Source organism: Typopeltis vanoorti, chromosome 9 (assembly GCF_054136105.1).
Source record: "Typopeltis vanoorti isolate ZY-2024b chromosome 9, IOZ_Tvanoo_1.0, whole genome shotgun sequence".
Taxonomy (NCBI): domain Eukaryota; kingdom Metazoa; phylum Arthropoda; class Arachnida; order Uropygi; family Thelyphonidae; genus Typopeltis; species Typopeltis vanoorti.
In genome coordinates this window covers 66,560,570-66,583,843 of record NC_143557.1, presented here as the reverse complement: position 1 = coordinate 66,583,843, position 23,274 = coordinate 66,560,570, and the positions used below count along the sequence as shown (strand labels likewise).

Here is a 23,274-nt window from a genome sequence, read left to right as displayed (position 1 = left end):
AAAATTGTAATCTAGATTTAATTGTTTTTCTTATTTTGCTCTATTTGCATAACTGTAAACAGTTTTTGGTTATTAGGCATATACTGTGAGCGTAAGAAACTTGTCAGTAGGAGCGCCATCAGTGATCGGTAGCAGGTTGACAGCCGCATGCTTACCGGTAACTGATGCATTACGAATCCCTGGACGGTTCTCCTCGCTTCGCAGTGGAGTTTGCGTTCCGCGTTCGCTGTCGCAGAGCTGAAACATGGCGGAGGACAGTAAGTCGACTCCGCGATGTGAGCTCGATGTAAATGGGTGTGTGACTTTATCTTCTATAATTCAGTCTTTCAATGCGCCTATAAGTGAAGAACAATCTTGGGCTGTGTGTTATCAAAGTGCTAAATGTATGATCAACGAATGGAATGCCGATAATAGCTGTTGTTACTGTGTTCCTGACACTGCACATATTCGAATACATAAGGATGGCACGGTGCACCCATCGACGGTCAGAGATCGTACTTGCGGTAAGTCCAATATTTATTGATCTACAAGTATTTTGATGTATTAGCAAAACTTGACATCCGACATTTTTTCATGATGGTTTCAGTGTAATATAATGTACCAAAAGATAAGCATTTCTTACGTTGTATACTTACATGTTGCCGCCTAGAAATATTCCATAAACATTCACCGCACAATAGTCAGATGGTCCCGTTAAAGCCAGTTAAATTTCCCGCATCCTTCTACGGTTTCTAGAGCGTTGTCCTTGAACTGTATCGGCCAGCTGGAGTGGTATTAAAATGTATGAAAAACTACTAACACAGGATATTCCTGCTGTTTTTAATATTACTTTTCTAAGGTAGGTAGAGTGCAACGATTCCGCTCTGAAACACTGAGCAGCTTCCAGGGCATCGAATTTATCACGTGCTGTCATTGATTTCACATGTGACCCTTCCGAAAAAAAGTATAACTGTACTTGAGAGGAATAGTACAATGTTACCTGTCGCCCATATAATTAAAATCGAATATCATATTCGCAGTCGAAATCATACAATACTTACTCTGTCTGAAATATTACTTGTTATTTCTTTGCCGACCAAAATATAACTAAAACAGGTGTGTGCAGATGAACACTATATAAAGAATAGCCGAAGTTGAATGACGTAATATTGAAGGAGAATATAGTATCAAGGGAAGGGATGCTGGTTTATAATCGGGAGTAATAAGTATACAATTGTGCACTAATATTTAAAGAGAACAATTAAAATTTTACAGATGTGTAATATCTCCCGAGGTATAAAATGCTTGTAAACTTTTGTTCCTTTTAAAGTAATTATGAATTAATTCTTTAGCATAGTAGTGAGGACAAATCAGAGAATATACATTAATATTAACGTTAGACTGAAATGTAGGAGATGGGTTGTAGGTAGATTTATAAGAGGCATTTAAAGGTCACGGCCAAACATGGAAAATTCTCCAGAAATAATATCTATTTAAAGGTCAGTTATTATTACAAGATAAGCTGATCTTGCTCCTTTGAGTAATTGTCCTTGTGAACGTTTTCATGATTTTTTAAAAGAAATCTTGTACAAATCTTATAAGAAGTATTTGACATACAAAAATATAAACGTGTATTTTACTTATCTAGAATTTCTTATTATGAAATGTAACTGTCCACTTGAATGACCGTACAAAATATTAACTGCAAAAGCATACAAGCTAAAGTATATAAGGCAGGTGTTCAGAGCTATTTAAGTTACAATTTATTTTGTTATGAAAATTAAGACAGAGCATAGGCGAAGGCATGCGACGGGTGAAAGCACCTAGACGTCCAACACAGTAAGACCCAAACATGTAATGATTGTAATGTAACCAGGAAATAATTACTGCCCCCCCCCCCAGTTCCATTATGCGCCCGGCGCTCAAAATACCATTGCACGGTTATGCTGTGAACTATATAGAATATGATTTAAATATTTTAATAAGATTTGAAGCTTTAATAGTGTGTTTGATCTGCATTCTACTGAATGAAAATCTTATAGTTTCTCAAGGAGCTGATTATTTGATGCCTAATGAATATCATCGATTGATAAATGAATGTGGTTTTTAGTGGCATTCGTATGATTTATGTAAAAGACGACTTTTTTTTTTTTTTGCTTGCGCAATAATTGACAAAGTTTGGGCAGTTTCCTTCTGTTTATTATCTGGTATATTACTGAACAATAAATAAATAAAATAAAGGATTTCGAAACATAAAATTAAACTGAGGCGAAAAGCAACCAAATTTTAGAAATAGGTACACACTACCTGAATAATATTAAGATTATGGTTATATTTCTGCCGAGAGGGGGTTCGCCAGTCTCCAGATGAAAAAGACTCGACAACCACTCTCTCCTGGAGTATTTTTCTTCAGATGAGAGAATGTTACTTTTTATTCTGTTTTATTTATTTTTTTATGCGCTAGGAATATTAATAAATTAGTTTTCGATATTAATTCTGGATAGAATGATATTCAGTTTGCATAGGTTTTCCCTTCGAATATTAAAGATATTTAAATATTCTCTAGGATGAGGGATTGACTGTTTTGCTTTTTTTGTTCTGTTTGGAAAGCTCATTATTCTCCCTAGTAGGAGGCCGAAAATCAAAAGTATTCATTTCAGTTTATGACATCATTATTCTTAAGGGGGTGACATTCATCCCAGTAGGTTTCTTCCAAGAACGATAATTTTATCATTCTTATAACTGCTTTTGAGCATATTCCAGAATTAGTTTTTCTTTGAGCTATTCAGCTAAGTAAAGTTGATCTAGAGAATGAGCTACAGTAATCATGAAGCTACCTTTAACTCAAAGAGTTTTCAAGCTGTGATTCTGCCTGTCTTCTTCCCCCCCCCCCCCCCTCCCAAAGTTCTGCATACATGATTATGAATCCTTCCTCTTAGCGAGAGACTAAACAAAAATAAAAACAAATAAGATTTTAATTACATTTTAGATAGCTTAAATGTAGATAAATAATAAATTGAATTGATTAAACTGTTGTTAAGTTTGCCTGAAATGGCTAATTTAAAATTTTAAGTAGATACTTTTAGATAGTGTCCGAGTTTCTCGGCAGGGAGAGAGAGAGTGGCAATCTAATTTGAGACACCTGCTCCAATTTATTCTCTGTAAATAATTTATTAAGACTAATATTTATCGCGATTAATTGTGTGTAAAAGCTTTTCAGTGTATAATATTGAGAGATCTGAAATATATTACCTAACAGAAAATTTTCGTTTATTTTTCAAAATTTCAAAAATATTTCTGACATTTGTTTTTAATCTTCATAATAATCTGTGAACGAGTCTTTAGTTTTTTTTTTTTCTTTTATAGAAAATCAATGAACAGTAAAACAATGGTCATATAAGACGGAAATTTTTATTATTGTTGTTCATTAGTTAGAGATTGAATCTTGGAAATTTTACTTTTTTGACACTTAATAGAAAACAATATGTACTCCGATAGGAAATTTAAAATATATATATAATACAGATTTAATTTTTATAATAGATCTTAATAATTTATACATTTATAATAAGCTGCAGAGAGAGAGAAAGAATTAAACTTTTATACAATTGTTCAAAATTAGGTAAACATGAGTAACACGATAGGACATAAATCGCTACACTTATACTGCTTAAAATCACGTTTTCTTAAATTATGGATTTTTTAAATAAACATGTTTTCTTGAAAAGCTCAATAATTACTGCACGAGGAAAATAAACTTGTAGAATATTTTTTTGGGTGAGCTATGTGACGACGAATCTGGTGTTAGCTTTCTAGTAATAATAATAATATATTTATTTATTATTACTGTATATATTTTAGTTTTTACTTTTACTTCCTGCTAGAAAAGAAGCTATTGCTTTACAAGAAGATCTTCTTCTTGCGGTGTCGAGGGTATTCTATTCATTTAACCGCAACCTTACACAGGATAAGGTGGTTAGCACTATACCTCCCTGTGTATCCTATGTCTGTAGAAGCGTTGAGTTCTCAAGGCCGGCTTGCTGGAGGAAAACCTCCCAGATAAACTGGGGAGAAAAATCCTGCAGTCCACCCCAAGACTGGCTAACTTGGCTATGTCTGAGAAAGACCCTCAGCTCCTCACGTCAGCGACGGGAATCGAACTCAGGACACTCCTTTCCCAGACAAATGGTGGTGTAGCGCATAGCCACTCAGCTAACCGCGCGGACTTACTCAGGAAAGATCTCAAGACCTATAAAACGACAGTGCCGTACGTAGACAAGAGAGGAAAGGAATCTGTTGAGTTAGTGTTGTATTCATCGGGGAAAACAGTATGCGGACGACTGTTCCAGCACAGAGGTATATTTTCATATGGAATGAAAGAAGATGAGAAGTTAGTTCTGTTAGTTTGGAGCTAAGCCATATGTGAATGTTGACCAGCTGCTGCCGTGTTCGTACGTGATTAAAGGAAAGCAGAGTAGCGTTCATGAAAAGTACCTATAGAAACGAATGCAGAAGTATAGCTTCTGTGGGAAAGAGATTGGAGGAAGTCAGTGAAAGCAGTGACAGTAAAAAAAGTACAAATCTGTTAAGCGAGTCTTCTGGATACAATCAAGCATTCTGAAAGAGGTTTTTAATGCACCAGAACAATATTCTAAGGTTGGACAGATTTGGGATTTATGAAGTTAGGAGTCGAGCAGAAAATAATTATTGTTTAGAACGAAAAGAATACTAAGCCTTTTTTTTGTGGCTGAAGACGATATGGAAACGTAATATATTTATTCCAGGATGAGTTAGAAGTGAAAGTCAACTCAAGAAGCGAAACTGATCTTGCTTGACGAACGGAATGTTATCGGAATTGAGGGAAAATGAAGTAAAGTGAGGCATGATCTTTCTTCCAGGGAATAAGACAAGCTAGGCTTGTGTTTTGATAGCATTAAAATTCACTAGATTATCTTCGTTCCACTTAAGAATGGCAAGAAGATCGGTGTCTGAGGCATTGCCATAGACGATCCTTGAGCTTGAGTCATCTCTGATCTCTACGAAGTTTGTAAATGAAGAAGAGGAATGGAGTGTACAGTCTTTAGCAAAAGCTATTATTGAACGTTCGTGAGAGATCATTGATGTGTAAGCACAAAGCTTTGGGTATTCCGGCATTAGTGGAAAAATTAAAAAAGTGGAAACTACCTACCATGATATGCAGTGAACGACCAGAGAGGAAGATCTCCCAGATAAACTGGGAGGTTTTCCTCTCTGGTCATTCACTGGCAGTCCACTCAGAAAGGATAAGAGGGAGAACTTATCCCATAAGATGGCATCTTACCGTAATGCTAGATTCTATTAAATGCCTTGGAAATATCAAGAGTGGCCAGATGAGTTTTTTGCAAATCTTTCCATTTCCCTTTATCCAGAGGTTGGTGAGGTTAGCAAGTATATCTGCTGTACAGCAACAATAGCGGAATCCATATTGATAATTAATCACTGATAGCTCTAGATAACGAAGAAGCTGGTTGTTGATGATCTTCTCCATCTCTTTCGACAATACTGAGGCGAGGGCAATGGGACCGATGGTTTTATGGCCGACTTTTACTTTCTTTTTTCAGGGACCGGCTAGATAAAAGCTTACTTCCATGCTGTCGGATAGATGCTAGATGAGTAATGACAGCATGTATAGACGATACAGGATGGGTTCTGGAGCACAAGCACTTAGTACAAGTGGAAAGACATACCATCTGGGCCGAAAGTGTTATTAGTATCAAGGCTGTTTGAGTATTTTTTGATGTTCTTCTGGCAAAAGATCGTGATATCATAATATTGTGTAGACCCGTCGAAGATACATATCAGAAATTTGGTAATGATGATTTTATTTTATTTTTAATACAGTTGTTACGGGCTTGAGCCATTGAACACATGCCGCATTTTAGTTTGTACTATTTTGGCACTTGTTGGAAAACCAAGGCTTGGATAATGATCGATGGGTTTTGAATGGTAGGAACTTATCCCAGCAAAAATGATCAGTTGTTACATTATATTCATGGAATGACCCACTCAGAACATTATCTGTCCAGATAATGTTCTGAGTGAGTCATTATTAAGATATAATAAATCTACAATAATGTTTTTCCCCTTGTAAATTATACCCACAAACGATCATTAATCTGTTCGCTGTATATAGTAAAAAAATAAAATGAAATAAATGGCACGGTAGATTAATGATCGTTTGTGGGTATAATTTACAAGGGGAATGTTGTAAATTATACCCACTTGTAGGTTGGATGTTCACAATAACCAAGTCCAGCTTAGAGCATGACTTGGTTATTGTGAACATCCAACCTACAGCCTGAAGCGCTATCTACTCAATCCAGAACTTCAATAACTGAAATTAAATAAAATTCATTTTATAATTTATAGCATTGTATATTTAAAACTATTACACAGTTAGTGCATTATTATTATAAAGTTAAAATATTGTTTAATTAATTACTAATATTTTATTATTAAATAATAATAATATATGAAAGTTTTATATCATAAAACGAATATTAAAACTACATTACTCGTATTTAATGAAACTTGTTGGAATTATTTATTCGATAGCTAATTTTCGAGGGATTATTATGCAATAACTCTTGACAAAGGAGTAGAGTTAAAATTCGATAAAATAGCGTTACATAATTTTTGGACAATCCTTGATTAAAGGAAGGCATTGGGAAATATTTCTTCTTTTATTTGATGGCTTCTAGTTTAAAAAATCGTCAAGTACGTTACGTTCGAGTGTATTTAAAACATTAACAGCGTCCTTTGTTAATGAGTATTTAATTTCATTTAGAATTTAATAGTTTTCCTCTTTTTAATAAATTTCTTAATACTAGGATATTTTCTTGGTGTAAAATTCAAAAATTTTCTTCCTTATTAAAAAAAAAAAATGGTTGTGTTCTATAGCTCACTTAGTAAACGACGACGTCTTTGGTCGGCACGATCTATGTTCGAATATATGGTCCAGGACAAAAAAAAAGTGGGTTAGTTTCATATAGAGATAGCACCTTTTTTTATTATTATTCTGGAAGCTCGATTTTTCCTTCCGTGAAACATGCAAATCGACCAGAGAACATTTTCCAAAATTAAAAAAAAAAAAAAATACTTTCGAGGTGGGTCAGAGCGGTGGGTACATCACTGTAGGTCTCATCGGCCTACAGTGATGAGAATCAAAAGTTCATTCATTCGCTCCACTGTTGCTGAATTATTTTTGTGGTGAATCTTAGAATCTTTAAATAAAATTAGAAGGTGATTTTCATCATACGGGGTGAGACCACTGCAATGCTTATTGGAGATTGGAAGCAATTACCCTAAATGCTAATTTCTGGCGCGAGAACCCTAATTCTGTTCCTGATGGTTCCCGCTTTTTTTTTGGAAATGGGGGATCTCTCTTTAACAAACACTACTGAATGAAAAATTTATAGTGACGAACAAGCGCAAAGAAAGAGTCACCCACTCCTTCCCCAATTTTAAATACTGAATTATTTTGTGCAGTTGCTTTAGTTCATTATTATACCGCGTTTCTTGCATTCGTATATTGTCTGCTAAAGAACTGGCCTGGTTAGCGTAGTGGTTAGGGTATCTACTCTCCAGTCAACAGAATGTGACTTCGAATCTATCTGTGTGTTTTAGGTGGGAGATAATTTCATCTACTGGCGGGATCACCGCCACCACCTTTATTGCAGGTCTGAAGCGGCTTGAAAAACTCCATGGTTGGTCTCTAGAGCAGGATTTCCGGATTATGTAAATAAAAAAAAAAAAAAAAAAATATATATATATATATATATATATATATACTGTATATATAAAATTAGTGAAAACCCTTTTGTGAATGGGAGTCACATAAAAAATATTTGTGTTCTCACCCACATAAATGTTACATAAGAAACTCCTGTTATACAGACAAACACGAAACTTTTCAAGCCATTTCAAGCCTCCAGTTAGCAAGGCGATGAATTCATCTCCCACCTAAAGACATTCACGAAACATCCATTCCCACGCTGGGATTTAAAGTCGCAGTCTGTTGGTAAGAGAGCCGATATGCTATCCATTCGGCATCAAGCCAGCCAGGCTGGATGGATAAGCGTAACATTTAACTTGCAAGACAAGTTTTAGATTGATATTGGTCATATTCAGTAAGGTATGATAGATCGTATCCTACACCTACAAAGGGTGTAGGATACGATCTATCATACCTTACTGAATATAACCATCACTGTTAAACTTGGCGAACTGTTTAATTTGGATTCCATTTTGTTGTTTCGTCAGAGTAATTTGGTTTGATTTTTGTAATAGTTATGCAAATTTCAAGGTCTATTTCTAATTTAAAACAGATCTCAAACTAGAAGTAGACCTTTTTATGTTTATTGTTTATCTTTTAATGTAAAGAAATGAAGGATAAATTTATCTTAAGAGCAAGAAAGTGTATTTGTAAGAGAAAGATCATTAATTCTACCTGATATCTTTTCTGCAAAGTCTAGAATTTTCATGTATTCTTTACGGAAGTGTCAAACATTTTAATAAGCAAGGGAAAAAAACTCATAAAAAGAATTCTTGTATCTTAAAACACCAATAAATTTTAAGGATAAATAATGATAAATAGTAATAAGCTATAATTCTCCATAATCACAAAGCGGAAAATGAATTCCATGTTATGGCTTGTATTATTTGAAGCTGTCTTATTGGTGTCTAATTCTTAAAAAAGTAACCCGCGGCTCTCTCTCTCTCTCTCTCTCTCTCTCTCTCTATATATATATATATATATAGCAAATGACATTTCTCGATATCCAAATGCCTACTTTGGCTGCTTTTGCATACGACTTGTTTTTGATATTTTGGGTTGGTTGGAATTACGATCAAAGCAACTAAGCATGTGAGAGTCCATGTTACGAGTATGTCTTTTAATTGCGTGATTTGCATTATACCGAACAAAGTTTCGGGAAGAAAATTTTCGCCTTCATATATGTGACTGATTAATTCACTGTCGAACATTTTGTTTTTATTTTTAAATGGACTAATAAAATTCCTTTTTATTTTCATGAGGAAAAGAGCGATTTACCTTATCCAAATTTTTTCTTTGAATAAAATTTAGTTTCATAGCACATTTCCTTTCTCTTAATTCCTCCACACACACACACGCACGCACGCACTGTATTACTAAAGATTTGTAGCTTATATATTATAGGCTACAAATATCTCAAAAAATGAAGTTTTTCCTTTTTTATCTTTAAGATTTTGTAATGGTAAAACTATCTGTATATTGCATTACATTCTGTAATCTCAAACAGTATAAAAAAGGTCAGTATTTATATATGTATTGGTTCTTCATTTGTAAAAATGAGGAAACAGCGAGCATTATTCTGAAAGATACTCGTAAGCCATCGTGGGGAGAATCGTGTACAAAGTAACCAGAATAGGCAGTGCTGCAGTTCCATTGCAAAATTTCCGCTTTCATTATCCAAGCAGCTGGCAAACGTTCATCCGGCCCAAGAAAGTGAAAGCTGCGAAGATCCCGGAGCGCTACTTATGATACTTTCGTTCCAGGTGTTGGGGAGAAGTTCACTCAAACGCAGGAAAGGAAGCAGAGAGAGAGAGAGAGAGAGAGAGAGGGTCTGTAATCAAGAGTATTATTTGCTAGACCGTATCCAGGATACTAAGACAAACACTGTCATCTGTGTTGACATGAATTCTGTAGAGGAAAGGGATTTTAGGCGGTTGGGTGCAGAAAGAGTCATTGTCCCGAAGAATCATTTCTTGGAGCAAATTCCATGCTTGCTCACAGATATAGTTTTGTTTACACTTGCTGGATATGTTTCACAAATCGGTCATTCGCAAGCGAAGTATCTTTGATAGCTTTCATATAATTGGATAACGTTTAGTCTCATAACAATGTTTAAAGGAAAGAATTTCTAAAGGTAAAACTGAGGAATGAACAATATTTGAATGAGTATTTAAATGAGAAATGAAATGAAATTAAAATTCTTCAATATTTTATTGAAGTGTACAAGCCATTTGCATAACTGATAAATTTAGGAAATATGAAATTTTATAAAATGAAGATAGTGTAACGTAGCTCAGATCAGGCTCATCGTACTGATGTTGTTGTTATATCCACTTAGGAAAAAAAACAGATAATCTATTTTCGATTTCCTGGTTTTAATCACTTCAGAATATTTCTCTGATTAGACTCCAACTAATGCAGAAAAACGAACATAACATAAAAAGTCTTACTTCAAAAAGAAAGGAAAATAACTACCTCGTTTCTAGTGAAAGTATATAGTTATTCATTACAGAAAAAAACTAAGAAAGAAAGAAATAACGATATGAAACAAAGCGAAAATTATTAATGAAATTAGCTGATATGAAATAGATGCAAATTTTGAATTTAGTTGCAAATAATTTCTAATACTCTGAGGTACGAGTCTTTTTTTTAATTTAAATTACCTTTGAATTACCTGAGTATGTATACCATTATTTTCAGATTATATGAAATAAAACTTTTATCTCAGAAATTGGAAAAACAATTTATATTAAAAATAAGGAGATTGAATTTATCTAAAGGTAAGCTTGAAGTTCATTCTATGGAATCATCTGTTACTTTGAGGAAACGCTGGAGTTTGATATATGTCGGCTCTCCCCCTCTGCCGTAACTGCCAATTGAAATCATTGTCTGGACTATTTGTTGATTAAACTTACTTGCTCTGGATTATATACATAAGAATCTGATACTTTCTCTGATTAACATTTTATTTTACTGATTCGATTATATTAATTTTTATTACACTTTTAACATGATTAAAATCAAGTTATGCTTATAATTTTATCTATTAAGATAATCGAATAGGATAAATATTAAATAATAAAAGTACAGATAGAAAAAAAACCGCGTTTGACGATTTTCTACATCTTCCATAAACAGAATTTTTTATTTTTTTAAATGTTTACAAGTCTTAAACAGCATCTTTTTTCTCCCCTCACCATACCTTTTCCAATTCATGTTTTAGGTTGTGTTATGTTTTATCATTTTATATTTAAAACATTTTATGTTTTATCACTAACAGTAATCAGAAATAACCTGCAGATATATAAATGTATATCCCAAACGTTTCTTTTAAATGTATCACTTCCGAACTGTTGCTAGAATAATTTGTGAAGTATGAATAGAGGGGGAAAAAACTAAATTTTCATGTTTTCGTATGAGATCGTCATGAGAAAATACGAAATGAATTAGAGAAGAAAATTAGGAGGAAAAAAAGAAACGATTTCGTGATTTCTCCTTTGGGAGATTTCATTTATTTAGCAACGCGCACAATTAAAAGGCAAAGACAGATGAGAGCAATTAAAGAATGAATGCAATACTTACAGCATTGCTGGTTTAACTCTGTCGCAACTCGCGTTATAAATAAGAAAGGACTTTGGAATGCCGAGAATCGTACATTGACTTTTGTCGAGCACTGAAATTCTTGGAATTTGAGTACTTTTTTCGAGAATAGATGTGATTAATATTTTTTTAGTGTTTTTATTGATTATGCCTTCTGTTATTACTTTATTAATAAACATTGTATCATACGGTGTAAGCTGGTGAAACAATAAGCCTTAAAAATAAATAAATAAAACAATGCCGTGATTCCTATTTATTGTCCCCACTACAAATGAAAAGTATTTTCTCTTCAATTTTTTCTCTTGAAATTTGTAAGCAATATCAGATATGTCCTCCTTTCCATTCTCTCTCAGATTCCTTAACAATTTAGTTAAAATATTGTTATTAAATAATTAAGTTTACACATGCGGTTAATATAGTGTTAAAATATTATTAAATATCGTGAAAAATACACGAGCAATTTGTATAACTCAAAATCGTTTTATAATCCTTTTGGCTTAATTATTTACATTCAAACATTTTTACTCCGGGTCTGTGATGAGTATACTTTTTCACCTTCTTCCTCTTTCCCACCGAGAATTTTCTTAAAAGGTGTACTATTTTCAGTACATCATTCTCATTCTTGCAAAGCTTTTGGTAAAATGAAAATATTCGTACGTTTTCCTTTCGATAGTTCGATATATATATTGATATTTCCAAATGGAGTGTTTTTCAGATTGTCTCCAAGAACGTCAATCTGAATGAATTTTACTTACATTTGATAACTGACTACGCGCTTATTGTCTCTACTTCTTCCTGTTATTTAAGTTTGCTGTTTTATTATTTATTATTACGTTTTTTTTTTTTTTTTTTTTTTTTTTTGAATTACAGAGCAGCATCAAGGGTAAGAATATTCAGTATTTTTTAAAATACACAGTGTTCTGTGATGAAGTTGTAAAAAAGGACTTAAACCTTTATAGAATGCTTGTAATCTTGCCATTTGTTTTTATGATCTTTTTTTATGAATCTGAAAATTTACATTTCTTTCGGTGAGTAAAAGTAATTACTCAAGGAAGAGCCATACGGCTTCATTTCGGCGACGTAAATGATAGAGAATAGTGGATATAAAGATCCAGCATTATTTCAAAGCCGAATCTTTGTTGAAACTATGAAAGTTATGTAAATTTGACCCGAGAACTTACGAGAATACAATCGTCGGCATCGAAGTTGTCTTAGCTTGCACTACTTAAAAGAAAGCGACTGCTCCCCAAGAGTCTGTATATTCGCTTTTCTCTGAAGAGCACCAACAAGTTCGAAAGTCAGGCAGGTGAAATCTTTATCAAATGTACTTAATAAAAGGCGAATACACACAGACGCTTGGGTAGCAGTCGTGTTCTTTTGAGTAGTGTAAGCTAAGGTAACTCCATTGCCCACGATTGTATTCTCGTAAGTCCTTGGGTCAAATTTACGAAACTTTCAGTTTCTACAAACATTCGGCTTTGAAATAATGTGGGATTTTTAATATCCAATAATTTACATTTTCTTACTTGGTTGGGACACTTCGATTAAGTAGTTTTGAAGTACCTTTTATACAGTAAAGTTATACATAGTGCTCGAAGTGGAGTTGAATGCAATGAGATACCTTCCTCTCTCTCTCTCTCTCTCTCTCTCTCTCTCTCTCTCTCTCTAGAAAAGTATTTAACCATCTTTAAGCAGCCTTTCTTCATTTATCATTCGAGGAATTGGATTATGGTTATGGATTTAAGGATGTATCCTAGCTTCTTAAGCTATTTTTGACTGCTTCCCCAACTGACGCTTCTTGAAAGAATTCTAGTTCATAACCGCACTAGTGTAGTCCAGTTTTGTCATTTCCAGTTCTGACGCCATTCGGTTAGTGAACGTTGGCTAGTACACCTAGACTGAAAATAAAATATCATCGAATGAGCAGAGAAAGTTCATGATACATTTTTGTGTTACGAACTCCAAAATTTTGAAATAAATTTTGTAGAGGCATCTTACTAAGGAAATTGATTATAATCAAGTGTGATGAAGGTGGCCTGTCCAATAAAAATTATTCGGACGTTGTGTAAGCCTTGAATGACTGATGCTATTTTTAAAGGAGAAGCTTAAGTTTTGAAGGTGACATTTTTTTTTTTTTCATGCGAAGTCAATTAGAACGTGTGCTGGAGAGATGGAAAAACCGTATCATTTGGCCGTCGCAAACCGGGTGCCATATTATTCACCTACTACTACTTCAGTCGAGCCGGCCCGGTTGGCCGCGTGGTTAGCGTATTCGCTCTCTATCCAAGAGGCCGCGGGTTCATATCCTATCATGGGTATGGATGCTTGTGATTGTCTTACTGACTCTGCGTGGAAAGGGAATCTGCTACCCTACCACTTCTTCTAACAGATGACTTCACTCTTAAAAACCCTATGAGGTACAGGAGTGACCATATGGCGCTCAGTGATGCCATGTGAATAACTGCCAGAAGCCTGTTTTTTTTAATACCATAAGAAACAACTTGGTGAGGGCTCAAAGGATGAAAAGTTTAATGCTAGCATAGGATAATTTATGCCTTTTAAATAAGGGTAAACTTACATGATATTTTTAAAGTGGCAATTTTCTGTATTGTACTGGTTCTTGTTCGGAAACTTAACCTCCATTAATATTGTTGTTCTTATAGTAAAGCGAGTTTCATCATTCGCTTGACGCTTAATTGTGGAAACTGTTGTTGGATAAATAAGAGAACTACTTATTTTGGAAAGGCAAATGGGCCCATTTTTTAAAATATTAATTCATTTTGTACCAAAGGTAAAATTTCTCTCTCTCTCTCTCTGTTTCTTCTCTTCTGTTGTATATTCGAACATTTGTGAAAGAAGAAGGAAACCCAACTCAAATATCCGAGAGAGAGAGAGAGGGGAGGCGATAATGTTTCCGATCTTCTCCGCTAGACAGCACTCTTCGAGATATTTTTGGGTTTTCTATCGAAACTATCAAGAACAGTGGGAAAATCGATCTTTAAGTATAAAGCAAGGATGTTTTTGGTTTTCATTTCCGAATTTTGACACACACACAAATATTTTGTGTTATTGGGTAATAAAAGGCGTTAGGGGATTTATTTATTTATTTATATAAAGTCGCTGTTATGTTCCTGTAGTCATTCTTGAATGAAACGGGTCCAGAAATGTCTATCACGTACACATTAAAAACCAAATGCTGGTATTAAATTGCCTAAAGAATAATTACAAAATATTTTCCTGTCGATTAGTCTCCACCTCCTCCTTGTTTTAAGCAAACACAATGAGTCCAAGGTTTGTTATGATCGTCACTTGTCCTTAAATAATCGGAACGGATTTAATCACGATGCGACCTTTCTCCATTCTTCTGGTGTTCAATGCTGATGTTTTTTTGTCCGCTTTAGTTGTAGTGGATTTTTTTTAGACTTATCAGAACCTGTTAATGGTTGTCTGCTGTTGTATCCCCCGGGACACTACCACATGCAGAGTGCTTTCAGATACATTCTCTGGTTGTACTGCATAATCATTTAACCAATTTTAGACTGCGTTCTTGTCAATTCTTCTCCTTTCTCTTACATTACACAGCTGTTTCTATTATATGACTTGATATTTCTTTCTTTATCACAATTTTTAGTATACCCGAGACCCTGTTGGCCTTAACTATCCTCTCCCCCTCGTTCGAAGTCACTGTATGACACATGCTTATTACTACTAATAATTATTATCAGTATTTATTAATGTAAACACGTATATTCTTTGAATGAAGATGCTCTCCTGGGCGTACTCATCTCCTATTTATAATCGGCACTGGCCATGAGTTGTTCACGTATTGTTCTCTAATATTTTGGCGAAAATGCGATTGGTTTTCAAACCAAATTGTTGTTGTTGAGATCGATTGTTCATCTGCCCAGAGTTTTATGCATGCGTATTCCATTTTATATCGGAGGAGTATAGATGACGACAGTTCAATAAAACGATTAGTGTTTTATGATACCCACAGTTTAAGACTAACGTGTCAAAGAGAATTTAGGCAAATCTAATTGGTTATGAGTGTGCGACAGAGTGTTAAAATCAATTTAAAGAAACTGGAAATGTTGCGAAATGTATCTAATGGATGACCGACTTTCATCACGTAAAAGATGTAATACACGTATCAAATTGACTTCACTAAGAGTTATAAGATATTAGTATAGTATAGACTCGTATAGTTACTCCGTAAAGGTTGATGAGATACATAGAATTATTTGAGTTATAGTTCGGATTTATGCTGAGCTACTACACATGGAGCTCTCGCTGAACTTTCATCTCGTTCCCTCAAAGAGAAAACTAACACTCCAAGCTGTCATTCCATAATATTTGTTTGTTACTGAAATATCTTAATTTTTTTCTGTAAATATATATATATAAGTACCAGTGGCGCACTCAGGATTTAATCTTGGGGGGGGGGGGCGAGTTGAGTAGACGATTTACGAATGCGCACTACCCATTGCTGATGCTATGACTGAGCATCTGCAGTGATCGCCAATACATGATAAGTAGTATAGAAATAGAAGACACAACATAAATAAAAAAATGAATTTTAATTAGGAAAATAATTTTGGAAAATTTTCTAGTGTTTATTTCCTTTTTCTTTTGGGGGGAGCCAGGGCCCCTTGGTTCCCTCCCTGGGTGCGCCACTGATAAGTACTGATGAACTGGAAGTTAGCTATATACACGCACTCATAATGCAGAAAAAACGAGTCAAATACTGAGCAGCTGAAAGTTAGCTGCAGATGAGAATTTTTTTTTTTTTTTTAAATATGGGAACTCGTTTACGAGAGGTTGGTCAACCTGTAGTGCACTAGTACCGTAGATGGGGACGAAGGAACTTGTTCACATTTACCTTCTAGAGCTGTGGATTATGTTCCTTGGAAAACTGGGCAGCAGTGGAGGAGAAATTTGTTCTGCATGTTTGGAGATGCCATGTGAGGGAGTGTTGATTAGTTGCTGTACGGAGAGTGAGTTATTATTGATATTAATTCTAATGAACAGTGGCTGTAGAAGTATTTGTAGAAGATGCAAGCAGTAAAAAATGAGCGGAAACTTAGTTTACCCATATTTATGATAATTAGTAGTGTTGTTGTTGCTGTCATTCAGAGGGGAATTTTATATCTTCATTACTTAATGTTAGCTAAGTTGCCGCTTCCAAATTGCAGCCAGTGTTTGTTTCAACTTTTTAACATGTGAAATGTTTTTTTTCTTTTTAATGAAAACACTTACCTTGTTAGAGGTAGATAGGTAAAGGCAGTAGAAGAATGCATTGTCGAAATCGGTTGAACGATGCGAACTGTAGCACTGTCTGCGTCATTTTGCTTTCTTAGAAAAAGTGTATTCTAGATTTGGCCCAAATCAGGTAAGCGATAAGAATTATCAACAGGTTTGCAGAAGTAATCCTCAAATATCTTCCCCTTCGTTTTAGTTTGCCTGGGCTGAATTTTCCAGAGGACTCTAAGCAGCGTCAAAAATAGCTCTGTTCGAAATTTGGGTTGAAATTATTTGAACGATGCTACCTGTAGAGCTGACTGCGAAGGTCTCAACCTATTTACAGGTTCAATTAAGATGACTTTTTTTCAAAGGAACTTTCTGAAAGAAACAACTGTATTCCAAATTTGCGACTTGTAGGGGTGTTTGTGAATGATGATAGGGGAAACAGAAAAAGAAAAGCGATCCTCATTGAGCACGTTTTTCGTTGTTTTCAACATGATGTAGAGTTTCCATTATTATTATTTCGGTTTGAGTTATTCAAATAGGATTTAGATTGCTAAATTTCAAATTTCTTCACTAAGTATTGTACTAAGTGAATAATGAAAATGGGATGTTTAATAATTGATTTCTGACAGACATTATCATTGTCATAAATTAAATAATGAATATAATTTATTGACTATATTTAAATTTTTTTTTACATTTTTTGACTCAGTTTCTTTAAGAATAGTCTATAGCAAGTGTATATTACCGCTCAGACTATTTTTTTTAAAAAAACGAAGTAATCGATGCATTTCGAGGTGTGATATTGGTGCGCTTATGTAAAAAAAAAAAAAAAAAAACTGGCTCTTGTGGTTCCAACATGATTGTCATCCTTTGTTTTGATTAGGAGTGGAGAATTCATTAGCCAAGTTTAAGCATTTCAATTTCAAAATTTTGTGCTTTGTAGGAAATAATAAACAAAAGTGATGTTCATTATTTGCATACCAGTGCATGCATTTTTTTTTCAGGTGCTTTATAATGCTTTTATTTTATTTTTTAAAGAAAGTTCATCCATTGTAGATGCTAACGAATAATTTATAACACGAGCGTTTTAATACTAGCCTTGGTTACTCCCACCTGTGAGGTCTCCTGTACAATGACCTCATTAAGACACTTAAAGTTCTTAGAACTTTGTTTTGGACTTTGAAGGTTCAGAACTTACTGATAAGAACGGTAGCAATTTCATTGTTGGTACGTCTGTATTTGTAGTGATAGCTAATTATAAGTAATGATCCTTTGAGAAACCCGTGGTTACTTTGAACTTACATGTCTCCTCTCAGCTTTGGCACGTGACTGTGAACACAGTACAAACAACTATGTATCTGTCAGTACCAAGTATACATGATATCCGTGGTCACTGCGGTCACACAAAAAAGTATTATCTTTCTGCACCAGTATACTCAATTACAAGGTTAAGCATCAATTGCATTAAACTACATTTGCTCCTTTGCCTGTTTAATAATTTTATTGTAGGAAGTAAAACGCATTCGACCCCTAGTTTAAGAAGACGATCATTTGATAAAGTTTTTGGTAATTGGTAGTCATTAATTAACTCATAATGGCTTTTTCGTGCATTCGCCCGAACATTAAGATTTTATCTTATAATGTAGAAACCCCCGGTCTCTCTCTCTCTCTCTCTCTCTCTCTCTCTCTCAATTTATCATTGTTGTATGTAGGACTTTCCTAAGGTGGTGATGCATAGAAAGAAGGATCTGGGGAATGATTGGGGTAGCCTCTTCCTCTATTTCCCCTAAAGAAAATTTTATTCAGCATTATCCTGCAGGACATAAGCGTCTTTAAAAATCGTATAATTCTTTTACTGGCTATTCTTTTCGAGATTTGGAGCGTCCCCCCCCCCGTCTGTCTTCCTTCTTTCCAGTCTTTTTTCGTTCTCTCTTAGGTATTTCTCTTTGTTTTTTCATTGTATATGGTAGTTATTCTTTTTTGCTCGTACTCAGTCTGTTCATTATCAAGTCCACTTCCAATTTCTTATGTTTTTTATGCTACAATTGTGTTATTTTATTAGAAATTTTTATGAAAAATTAATCGAAAAAAAAAAAGAAAACCGTGTAATTACTCATCTGTATTTAGCTATATTGTGTTATAATGCTAAAATAAATGTTATGTGAAATTTTGAAGTAAATGATAAAATTAATTAATTGTAAACACACACACACACACACACACACACACACACACACACACACACACACACACACACACACACACTGGATCCGCAACTTGCATCATGGGATTTAATTTTCAAATTCTATCCCAAAATTAAAAATTTTTTTTTCTTCTTTTAACTGCTCTTATGCTCCTGACGAAGAATTTCAATATGCAACGAAAGATTCACTAAACTGACTGAAGCCATCATTTTGGTGTATAAATCTTTGGCATGAAATACATCGTTATTGCCGCTACAAAACGCATGTACTCATGCATCCCTCCCCCCCCCGTAGCTCTAAGCACCACTAAGGAACTATATTTTTGTCTTCAGAGTATAGTTTAAACTAACCTTTAGTCCACTTATAGAACTATTATGCTGCAGGTATGTACACGTCCTGATGTAGTTGACGAAACAGTAATTTACACAGATACAGACCATCCATGGTGAGTAAAGAATGATGACTATTGATATGGTTGTGATGTGTGTATTTCTGTTTTACAGTTTAATTCAATTCAATTTAATTTATTAAAAAGTAATGCATAAATATCTAAAACCTTAGAATCCCTTTTTTATCCTTTGTTTTGCAAACTACATATTCATCTTCTGTTGCGAACCTCTATATTCTGTTAATAAACGATTGGTATATTTATACCATCATAACATGTAGTTTATGCAATTAATTAAATGCTCGTTTTGGTTCACTGATGGGAGTGAACTTCTCCACTTCCCCATCTTTTGCAGAGGCATCAGTAAGTGCCAAAACATGTTAGATAGCGACACAAATAACGCAAGATGGATGTATTTCCTCAATCCAAAGTAGATACTAACAAGAAGTCTGTGTTGATTGGATATTGATAAATTACATTTTGCACGCTATTCTTTTCTTTGCACGCATTTAATGTGCTCTCTCTCTCTCTCTAATAAGTACATCTTGTTATAATACTGCTAGTAGTAGTAGGGAGCAATAGACAATCATGCATCGTAGCTAATAGCCAGCCATTTTAGCCATTACTTGCTTTAATAAAATAAATTTAACTTTAAGCAGGGAGCAGTATTGATCTGCACAAACTTGTCAGACTTGATGGACCAGAGCCATTCTTTTTTTTCTTATCTATTGAAAAATTATTCTTTGTTTAAATAATGTTCCTTTTCGTATTTCTCTACAATTATATCTTTTTAGGCATGTTTCATTAAAAAAAATAATAATATCCCAGATTTAGATTAGTATCGTTTTGCTATTCTGTCCCTCAACTCGCATGTAACACGTGTACTACTCCGGAATCGATTTCGATGAAATACGGTATATAGCACTTTCACTGAAATTAGGTTACATCGACCCAAATTCGGGCTCCCACTAGATTTTGAAACACTTTCTTGTAAAAAGATTATTGACATTAGTCACTGTTGAAAGCTTGTCTCAATTCCGTTTGCTATGATATTTTACTGTTACAATACAAATGATTTGCATTGTAGCAATTATTATCAATGCATTTGATCATTAGAGGGATAGCACCTATTATGCAGACTTCATTACTGTAGCCTTCCGCGTTCATTTGTTAATTATAGTACTTCGCTTCTGTTTGTTATTTCGCATGAATTTATTATATAGCTACAATTAACCTTATGAATAATATTTACTTTTTTAAAACAATAGTATGTATTCATAGAAAAGTGATCAGAACCATCGGACAAGTTTAAAATTTTAATTCGGAAGATACTGGAAAATGATATTTCTTACTGTTTTCACAAATTCTGGTAATTTGCTCCACATCGGGAAGATAAAAAAAAAACTTTTGTTCATTATGCATTTTCATAAGGCTACAAGAACAAATTTAGAGCAAAGATCGGTTTTTATTAAACTCATGTTTTAAAGGGATCATTAATTATTAAAATATATACAAAATCATTCTTAAGAGAAAAGTGCTGGCTGACTTTTTCGTTTGTGGCTTTGGACAGTTACAAACTTAAAGAGAAAGCAAGAACTTTAAAATGCTTCAAAAGTCATAAGGTTAGCATTTAAGTTTGAAGAAATATTCTTTACTGTTGACAAGCTGAAGGCAGGCAAAACATTTTAGACGTACGGTTCTGATTTTAGATTAATTGTCATCGGTGGCTTCGGTATCGGGAATACCTTCGAAACATCCTCTAGATTCGCGGTAGTAGTTTGCTATTAAGAAAGGAAAAATAAATGCATTATAAAAATCTATTACATTTATCGACGTTTAATTCCGTTACCCCTGTTCTAAATTCGAATTATACCGAAATCGCTATGCCTTTACTTTACCATTTCATCATAGTAAGGTAAACCTGGATTCGCCAGACAATATTATATTCCCACCGTCCACTCAGTCCGTTATATATATAGCCAGCCATCAAATTATTGTCTCTGTACCCTCATGGAGAAGTTCACCAACAATCCACTTCTTCACATGCTGAAGGTGCACCAATTAATCAGCGACCATACGTATGGATTCTGCCGACCTCGATTCAGAACGATTCTCCTAACCAACACTACCAACCTTTGAACAACAAACCATAGAAACTTGTGTGGTCGTTATTGACATTTCCAGATTACAGATCAAATGTCAAGGACATCTTAAGATTTGATCTCAACTATCGTCTATGGTTTGCCTTCCGTCCTTTGCAGTAGAATTGCTAGTTTCCTCCTTGGTTTTTTGCTGCCTGTCATGGTGGATAGCTTCCTAGTTTCCAATTCCGAAGTATCCCAGGATTCTATACTTCCACTGACGCACTTCCTCATGTACGTAAATGATTATTGATCTCAAATTCCATCCATAGTTTTGCTGATGACAGTATGCTATTCCTCTTCATCTGAAAAAAAAAAATTAATACGCAAGAATAAAGTGTACATATTCCGAGTTTCAAAATCATTCAGAATTATTGCCTTAAACACTATCCTCCTTTAACGTTCTCCAGTGGTTGTGTGAGAAAAACTTTTGTTAAACTGTCAAAAACAGAGTCTTGTTTTATATCCTTCAGGAAAGATCTCGCCTCACTTTCCCTTACTTTTGCTAATACCTAATTATTCTCCAGGAAAGATAAAATTCTGTTCATCATTAACCTTCCCTGGCACAAATACATCATATCCACAACTTCAGTAAACTTTTTGTATTTTTTAAAATCAAAACACTAATTCTCACCTGCCCAACTGGTAACGCTGTATAAATTCTATAAACTTTAGGATACTGTTCTCGCATTTAGGATGGCGCAACAAAAACTTCTCTGAAATTCGCGATATTATCCTTTTAAAGGACAGTATGGTTAATCTATGATCCCTCACTCCAAACAATTTCTCAGAGCCGGTCTGCCTGGCCAAATGGCTAGCATACCAGCTCTCCACCCTAGGTCGCGGATTCGAATCCCGCTGCTGGCATGGATGTTTGTCTTACTGCTATAACTTTTAATATGGCGCAGTATGATCTTTGCCGTCCTTGAGCCATTAAACCATCAAGCATCATCATCATCACTTTTTCAGAGACTCTGCCATATGCCTTTTCTCTGGTTATTTTCATGAGTGTTGTTCTGCTGAAAGTTTCTTCCATTAATCTCCCACTTTCATCTAACCTCGTAAAACGTGCAACTGCTGGTCAGCATCCATTCACAGTCCAGATTACCGATACTCCCTACTCTTACACTCTTTCATTACATGAATGCCTGTGATTTTCGAAAGATTCCCTGAAAAAACAGCGTGAGAAAGAATCCCCAGTGTGTGTGTGCGCTAGGAATTCTTTCTCACGCTTATTTTTTTTTAAAGGATAGAGCCTCCAGCTTTCCAGAAATATATATGTTCTGTCTTTTCGTAACCTCTTGTCTACACATGGCACATGTGCCATAGGTTTCCCCTCTCGTGTGTGAAAAATAAAATAAAATGATATACTGTATATATATATTTGCTTTCGATTTCATGACCCACCTAACCTAATCTTTATAATCAATGATTATCTATAAATATTCTATCTTATCCTTTTTGCTATTGTACTCTTTTAATTGTTGTAACTAGATACTGCAGTATCACAGTATCACTTGATAAACATTTATCGGAATATGAGTAATGTCTACTCGCAGCATGGTTGCATCTTATGATATGTGCAATGTGTTGGTGTTGTGATAATCTATTTACTTCTCTTTCGATCTTAATTGGTACAGTAAACAGACATTTGGGATTGTGATCGTAAACATCTTCTTCTTCTCCCTGCTACGCATTAGGCCTACTGGCCTGTTACAGAGCTGACTTGAGCTCTTCTAAGTCGTACCCGTCCCAAGGATAAGATGACTAGCCCTATGCCTCCCAGTATATCCTATGGCTGTATCTCATGTGTTCACGGGGCCGGTTTGCCTGCTTGTGGGGGGGAAAACCCCAGATAAACTGGGGAGAAAAACTCTGTTGTCCAAGACCAGCTAACTTGGC

The 23,274-nt window shown here is 34.6% G+C and overlaps 1 protein-coding gene across 1 annotated transcript in view; it reads left to right on the top strand.

The window, feature by feature from the left end:
* Positions 1-244: 244 nt before the first annotated feature.
* LOC150103107 (protein spire homolog 1-like) overlaps positions 245-23,274 on the top strand; it is a 298,045-nt gene continuing 275,015 nt past the window's right edge. The window contains exon 1 of the mRNA XM_090398095.1: positions 245-503. Coding sequence (XP_090254221.1) covers positions 245-503 — 259 coding nt within the window. The remainder of the gene's footprint in view (positions 504-23,274) is intronic.